Source organism: Lentinus tigrinus (genome assembly GCF_003813185.1).
Source record: "Lentinus tigrinus ALCF2SS1-7 unplaced genomic scaffold L226scaffold_104, whole genome shotgun sequence".
Lineage (NCBI taxonomy): Eukaryota > Fungi > Basidiomycota > Agaricomycetes > Polyporales > Polyporaceae > Lentinus > Lentinus tigrinus.
This window is the reverse complement of record NW_027138013.1, coordinates 5526-13899: the sequence shown is the minus strand read 5'-3', so window position 1 is coordinate 13899 and position 8374 is coordinate 5526. Positions and strand designations below refer to the sequence as shown.

The 8374-nt window shown below is 43.0% G+C and overlaps 2 protein-coding genes across 2 annotated transcripts; one reads left to right on the top strand and one right to left on the bottom strand.

Annotated features, from left to right (window-relative positions):
- Positions 1 to 2557: 2557 nt before the first annotated feature.
- Positions 2558 to 3978, top strand: L226DRAFT_527671 (uncharacterized protein; the record flags this gene model as incomplete). Its single annotated transcript, XM_067679153.1, has 6 exons — positions 2558 to 2617; positions 2918 to 2962; positions 3024 to 3091; positions 3246 to 3381; positions 3525 to 3859; positions 3948 to 3978. 6 exons carry the CDS (start codon positions 2558 to 2560, stop codon positions 3976 to 3978), a joined length of 675 nt encoding a protein of 224 aa, XP_067528310.1.
- A 3372-nt stretch (positions 3979 to 7350) lies between these two features.
- On the bottom strand, positions 7351 to 7973 carry L226DRAFT_576994 (uncharacterized protein; the record flags this gene model as incomplete). Its single annotated transcript, XM_067685490.1, has 5 exons — positions 7351 to 7537; positions 7614 to 7647; positions 7707 to 7724; positions 7776 to 7783; positions 7858 to 7973. The coding sequence occupies 5 exons, from the start codon at positions 7971 to 7973 to the stop codon at positions 7351 to 7353; spliced, it is 363 nt and encodes a 120-aa protein (XP_067528309.1).
- Between the last annotated feature and the right edge of the window lie 401 nt (positions 7974 to 8374).

The window sequence follows — 8374 nt, the reverse complement described above, 5'->3', positions numbered from 1 at the left end:
TCTTATTCGTAGCTTGCTCCGGTATAAACTCCGGAGCCTCTTGTCGGACTTCCGCAAATTGAAGACATCGACGACTCTTCGGGCGTTGGTCAATAACTTCGCCAAAGTCTTCATTCCCGCGCACCTTCGGACTTCGGACTTCGGACTTCCCTTCGGAGTTCGACTTGTGCGCATAGTCTTAACAGATCACAATGGCCTATGTCGAGGTCTGTGAAGTCTAATATGACAAAAGCGAATCTACACACCTATGTCGAGCTCTGTGAAGTCTAAGGACTCCAGAGCTCAACACAGCACTGTCTGTACAGTGCACATTATGTAAGCTGTGCAACTGTACAGTAGACCAAGCCACAGCACTCAGAAAACGCTCAAAAATCAACAAAGCGAAAAAGAAAAAATGCTGTGTCAGTGGAAGTCGGGTGTTGAATCCCAGGACTGTGCAAATATTAGGTGGTGGTAGAAGCGCTGATAACTCAGAAGGGAAAGTAGCGAGCAACTAATCGTCAAGAGAGGTGTAAGTATGCAATGTGGTCATCACAGGGAATAAATTGCGACTTGGACGGATCACAGGAACTCGAGCAATCACTCGGAGTTCAACACTATCCACAAAGTTTTAGACCAACCTCATTGATTGTCCTTAAAGCGACCTAGCCTTGAATGCAATGGTTCTCAACTAAATTACACAATGGTACTTATTGTAAGCCAGAATTCTATTGTGACTCATCTGTACATATAGTATCTATTGCATTGTGATACATATAATAATCAATTGGCTTTCACTCAAACTGTTATGGTAGACCTGATGTGCCCAAGTGTTAGTAGCACACTGCACTGATAATATACCTTGGCATTAGGTAGCAGAATACTAGTCTGACAAGGACTAGAAGTGAGAGTATTGTGGCAACAGCAACATGAAGGGTCTGCTATTGAACAAGAGGACAAGTACTAGAAATAGAAGAGGTCAGAACTGGGGAACTAAACACAACCCCAACTGGACTTTCTTCAAACCTTTCCAAGTTATGACCTCATTACTCTCTTTCTACTCATTATGCCTTACTCAGACTTCCACTCTGTTATCCGCTCACACCATGATGTTTGTATTTATTACTTATACTTACTAGATTTGATTGTTTGCTTCTACCTCATCACATCCACTTTCCATCTCCTGTCAACTCTCTACTCCTATTAGACTCTGACTGGACATTTGGATATTATATATAAGCCTTACCTTACAGTTGTATAGTTCCTCAGTTCTGATATCTCAATCTGACTTGTTCTGAAACCTCTATCTGAACTCTGTCTGACCTTCCATTGGACCTCATCTCTGACCTCTGACCTCTGACTTCTGTTCTAGTCTCTGACTCCCTGCTTGACTCTCTTACTTGTAGCTTGCTCTGGTATAAACTCTGGGGCCTTCCATTGGACTTCTGCAAATTGAAGACATAGATGTATCTTTAGGCATTGGTCAATAACTTCACCAAAGTCTTCACTTACTGTGTACTATCAGACTTTGGACTTTGGACTTCATCATCAAACTTCCTTCCCAAGTTCGACTTGTGTGCATGGTCCTAACAGCTACACTGACTGTCATAGTATGATGGCACAATAATAGTAGAGCTATAGTAAGAGCATAACAGTTGCGGCTCAACTGTTATTAAGAATATTCACTACTTGTGTACTCTTAGCATATAGACTTTTGATTAGTGATCAATATTGAATGTTCAAAACATATAAGCATTTCAATGGACCAATGATGCCAAAGGCTTTTAGTGAGAATAAGAATCAAGGAAGATACACATCATATATGTTCACTGCACACGATAGACATGAAGCTGAAATAGAGCTTCCAATAGAGCCTCTTTTAAGCTCTCAGTTGGCACTAAAAACATTCCAAACAAATAAAAACTGACAAAGATATGCAATAAACATGTTTGCCCTGATGTGTAAGTATCAGTATATACAAGACTATCATAAGTATAGCCATTTCCATGTCAATTCTAGTGGTCTAGTAGTACAAGCTACTTGCTGAGCATGTTATTCATTGCATCTGTCATTATTACTTGCTGGTATTACTTGCTGCATGTGGCCTTGGAACAAATGTCATCCATTAATCATGACTGTAATCCATCCTATTTTCATTGTTTAACTGGGAAGGTGACACCTTTACAAAAGACTAGAGTCCTCATAGAGTCTATAATAAGTGTCACTACTTATGTTTCTTAGCAGTCTATTGAGCTGCTGTTGAAACAAGGTGTATTGCTCCTGTTTGCGCGTGTTTTGGCGCTTAATTTGGCGCTTATGCCCGGGAATTTCTGCATCAGTGACTCCAAGCCCTTGGCGGAGCACCAATTCACCGAAACGGCACCCTCAGACTTATTCAGCTGGGCGCATAATTACCAATTTGGGATGAAATTTCCACAGCTCCGGATTTCTGGTCACTGAAATGGCACATAAGCTATAGCTAGTAAGCTTAATGATCAGTCTTCAAATGATATTAGTAGTTGCCTTATAGATCTTTCTATAGATTGAGATTGTCACTCTGACCATTAACACATGTTTAATGGATGGATTGCACAAAAACTTCCTGGGATTTGAACCACTGAATTCCAGCAATACTATAGTGTGTTACCCACTACACTAACAGCTGATTAGTTACTGAGTTCGGATTTTCAACTATAGGCATAATGGCAGCTTGTATTTTGTTGAACATGTTTATTGCATATCTCCACCAATTTCCATTGGTTCTGGATGATTTTGATATTGCTGGAAAGCTATAAATTTGCACTACATGTAAAGTATATTACTGTAGTGGATAGAATATTTGTCTCATTGTGAAGTATACTACTAGTAACTACTCCTATCTTATAATCTAACACATTATCATCAGACACATCCTGACCTCATCAATTGTCCTTGCCAGAACTGGCCTACTTCCCACCAAGTCAAGGTAGGTCTCATAATCCAGGTATGTGTGAATGAGAAGCTAGGATTGTTGAGTCTTGAAGCAAGGTGACTGAGATGTCAAGAATGAGTATGAGCACAAGCAAAAGAAGATGAGAGAGTATACCGGTGGAAGTCTCCCAGTCACAGCCAGGTAGGCCAAGATGCAAACAGCATTTGCAAGTCCAAGCTGCGCTGTGATGCTGCTTGCAGCTATATCTCATGGGCGACATTTGTGGGAGCGGACAGAGACCAACTGCAGCTTCAGATCGTCAGGGTTGCCGCTCACGATATTGTATCTGCTGTAGAAGGGCATGGGACAGGGAGGACAAAGTGAGATGGGAGGCAAAGGACAATCAAATGAATATTGAATTGAAATGGGAGTACGCTCACAAGCAATGGGCAACCTGGTGTCCAGAGGCAGAGCAATGCGCAGAGTGGGAGGTGAGGGACCATCAGACAAATATTGGATGAATATGGGAGTGAGCTCATGAGGAGTAGGTGGCACAGCGTCAAGAGTAATGCATGGAGAAGGAAGCAAGAGGTCTTCTTTGTCGAAAGATGGGAGAAAAAGTGGTGTTCAACAGCACAACATTGAAGGGCTAGGTGGAGGTGGAGATGATGGGGACATTGTGGCTGGGACATCTGGAGATGCACAAGGAAGGGACAGTGGAGAATATACAGGGGAGGGAGAGGTGACATACCTAGGGGAGTTCATTTGTGATGTTCTCATTAAGGATGGACAGCACTTAGGGGCAGAAGGAGTGGTGGATGGGGTCTGCAAGTTGTGCATACAATGCAAGTCCCTATTGATGGCACAAATCAGCAATGTGACAGAGTTTAATGCAGATGGAAGGTGGTTACTTACTCGTGGTGCATTTGTACAAGAGAGCGGGGTGGGCAGTTGGCAATGTTGGCTGCAGTGAGTCCAAGAGCAATCACAATGGTCTATGTCGAGCTCTGTGAAGTCTAATATATTAACAAAAGTGAATCTACACACCTATGTCAAGCTCTGTGAAGTTTGAGGACTCCAGAGCTTGATGAGCACTGTCCCTGCAGGGGTGCATTATATAAGCTATGCAGCTGTACAGTACAACAAGTGCCAGCACTGGAAAAGTGCCTAAGAAAAATCAACAAAGCAGAAAGAAAAATTTAAAAGTGAGGGGTGAAGTTGAGGGATTCAATTCCCTGACTGGGCAAACACTAACTGAATGTGCATAGAAGTGCTAATATCTAAGAAAGGGGAGAAGTGTGCAACTAATCATAAAGGGGCAGTATAGTATGCAGTGTAATTGTCCTGTAGTGAAAATATGGACTTGATATTGGCAAAAGAACTCAAATAATCAGGGAGAGTTCAACAGGCAGGGGGTTGGGTCAGTTGGGTGGGCAAGGTTGAGTGTATCTGAGTATACAGTGGACGGTGAAGGTGTTCCATCCACTGAGTGCAAGCAGCAGACATAAGAGTCAAGCTGCTGCACACAGAAGGGGTGGTGGAAGAAGAGATGACAGATGGACTTAGGCTTGCTACTGAGTCATTATCGCTGGGTTACATGTCTTGATTACTGAGTACATCTAATCATTAATCTAGGGTATTATCTGATCATATAAGGTGCAGGCCACTGCCCTAGGGGCGCTGGCCTTTGCACTACAACACAGGTGTTCTCGCTCTTCTCCAATGTCAGTGCCTGGACTGTGTACCATAGGCTTTGCAAGATTGGCCTCAATGGACAGGTGCATCCAGTCAAAGCCATATCTCAGTGCCTTGCACATTAAGCAGCAGAAAAAGTGGGGGAAGGAGTTTGCCAATCAGAGTGTAGAGAGTTGAAAGCCAGTGCTCTTCTCAGATGAGTCTTAGTTCAATCTTGCTGGCTCAGATGGGAGGCAATGGTGCAGAGAAGGGCTGAGGAGGAGTTCTTGGTGAGCAGTGGGTCAAGCACAGAGGAGGAAGTTTGATGGTGTGGGGATGCATCACCTCTTGGAATGCTATCTTTATCACATCAAGGACAACATGAATTCCAAGCAATACTGTTCCATCTTAGAGCAGTCACTCCTAGAAACCCTGCAAGACTATTCCATCTCCCAAGACAGCTTCATCTTCCAGCATGACAATGACCATGAGCACACCTCACAAAGCAGTGGTTGCAATGTGCATGACCACAACATCACTATTCTCCCCTGGCCTTCAAGCTCTCTTGACATGAACATTATTGAACATGTCTGAGATGAGTTAGATCACTGTGTCCACCATTACAACCCTCTTCCTCAAAACCTCAATCATTACACCTTGCTCACTTACTCATAACCCTGGTTGTGTACTTGTTACTTGAATAACTCATGCATTACTGGTGAAAATGTCATCATTCTTTGACTTCATGATAGAGGCTGAGCAAGCCTATAAGTCGCAGAAAAATTGTTGGGGATATATTTATATTGGTGTAGTTATGGGGCATTTATTACACATGGCCCAGAGTGGGCATTATTTTTGTCTGTCACTGTATCTTCAGGTATTGGTCAATAACTTTGGCAAAGTCTTCACTTCTGTGCATCATTGGACTTTGGACTTTGGACCTCCTTCTGAAGTTTGACTATTGTCTATGGTTTTAATAGACCATCAAATAATCATCAAAACGCAGCCTCAGTATGAGGATAAGGATGAGGATTGATAATGTCAATGGTGGTAAAGTTAAAGATCAAAAGCTAATGGACAACAAACATTTTGCAAACTAGTTTTTACTCATATCTTGAAATGCATCTGCATGTATTTTTGAACATTGAAAGTGTACTCACTTATATTATTTTGGTTGATATTGAACCTATATGCCCCTATTTTATATGAGCTATGGTTTGTATTTTTATTGTGCTTATTCAGCTATTGCCCTTCAGTAATATTATCCAGTTTTATTAACTTGAAAAGATTTCCAAGCATTATTGTACTATTTACATACTTTGTCACTCTGTAATCTACTTTCTTTTGATTCAAAACTAATCTTTTTCTTTGTTTAATATGTGTTATTGGCGCACACCTGATTATTGTCTTCCTTTGTGGTCTTGTTAGAACCATGTGCACCAGGTCAAACTCTGGAAGAAAATTTAAAGGCTGATGATATGCAAAAGTCAAAACTTGGCAAAGTTACTGACCAACATTCTAAAGATGCATTGAAGTCTTCAATTTGCAAAGTTCTGATAGAGGATCTGGAGTTTATACTGGAACAAGCTATGAGTAAAAAGGTCAAGCAGAGAGGTAGGAATAGAGACAAGAATATAAGTCAAAGATCAGGTCCAAAGAGGAGTTCAGACAGAGGTTTGGGATAAGTCAGATAGATTGAGTTCCAAGCAGCTGAGTAGTTGAGTTGATGAGTGAACAAGATATCGGAATTGAAGAACTAAGTGACTATAAGGTAAAGCTTATATATAGAATTGCAATGTCTGATAGGAGTTCATTGAAAGTCTGACAGAAGTAAGGTAAGGGGCAAGGATAGGAGACATCAGATGTGATGGGGGGAATACAAGTAATTCAGCCTACTAAATGTCGGTAGCAGTTACAACATCTAGTGTTGTGAAGTCCTGTCCTGTCCTGTCTTTTCACCCTCAGGCAGAAGGACAGGACCTAGGACATGTGTCCTCATGTGTCCTCTTGATATTGGCCTCCCCATGAGGACAGGACTGGTTGTAGGACTGGTCTGGACTGGTCCTACCTTGTATAAAGTATCTGTAATAGTCTGCCAATACACTTTAGATTCTATCACAGCTACAAGTCTACACATTGTTTCAGGTCATATATCACTTAATAGCAATACTTAATAACAGACATTAATCAGATTAGCATGCACTATAGCCACATCAAAAGACAGGACACATCGAGAACATGTGTAAAGTCCAGTTCACAACAGTTCTGTTTTAGTCCTAGGACTGGACTTAGCAACACTAACAACATCATAATGTAAGTGCATAACAAACAGAAGTCTGGGGAAAATTCAAGTCCAAGTGGAAGTCATGATAAGAGGAGGCAATCTGACAGATACAGGAGCAACTTGGACAGACTTGGTGTGAAGTAGGCCAGTTCTGGCAGGGACGATCAATGAGGAAATGGGGGATCTCTTACTTTGTCCACGACACTGAGACATCATTGTGCGATAAGGGTAGAACACACAGAATTACCAACTGAGTGAGTGGTCTGCATGGTCATGGGTTGTCAAGTTTTGCTTGGGACCTACGTCTTTAGGCATGTGCAGTATGGTAGCAATAGCAGAAATTAATATGATAACTGTCTAATCACACATAAGGATGGGACTGGAATGAATGATGGTATTTGAATTAACAGAAATGAGAAACATTCTATGAGGATACACGCAGGCGAGATACGAGGGCTCAGGGAAACTGGTATGATACATGTCTGAATGCTAACATCCCTACTCAGAGTTGGTCCTTGATTTCTTGCAAAGCAAGAACGTGTATGCCATACATGGCCATCACACCCATTAGACTACGACAGGTAGAGCACTGGAACCACTGGTCTGGGGCAACAGGACCATGATTGGCCTCCTGCATGTCCCACCACTCATCTGCACATCGGTTGCAGATGGCATGCAAGCAGTGATAGCTAGAAGTCATTCATTAGATCATTAGACTGTCAGTACAGCGAGAACTTACACGCGTGCAATGACATTCCATCTCACGCTGCACACCCTGCAGAGTCCTTCGAACCCCATCCTGCATGAATAAATAGTTGAGCAATTGACAGAAGTGTGCAGAGAAGGCTCATTGCTTACCTGCGGTTAACGGAGACACTGAGATTGGTCAGTAACCTAGCGAACACAATGAAGCGAAAGACCACTCACATTGACTTCTGCAGTGGTCTCACACATCTTCTGATCGAGCTGCTGCTGTGCAGTGCAGAGCTCGTCCTGTCACTTCTCGTACTCAGCCTTGTGCTCAAACATGCAAGTTTGGAGGACCGCGTAGTCAGCTTGTGTGCAGAGGGCGGTCGCGTGGCTCTCGTCAATCATGCGTCCCATGTGCTCAACCCAGTGGAACATGTTGCTGAGAAGGACACTAGTGTTGGAGTGAGCCTTGCGTGACTCCTCCAGCTGAGCTTGCTCTCCACGTGAGCCTTCAGGCTATCTTCGAGTTTCATAATGAGGGAGTGCTTCTCCTGCTGATGCAAAGCATGATCCTCTCAGTGGGCCTGTGCCTGCTTCTCCAAGGTCTCAGCCATGAAAGTCAGGTCACGCGTCAACATATCCTCAATACGCTGACAAAACCAGCGTAAAGTGGACGTGGAAGGTGCTGCAGCACCCTCAAGAAGTTTGCAGAGTTCGGGATCCTTACCGGGCTTAGCATGTAAACTTTGCGAGCGGTTCAGGTGGTCGCGGTTGGCTTGAGACCAGAGAGAACGACGAGAACAAAGGGGAGGTCTCGTTGCAAACGCGTAGCGTAC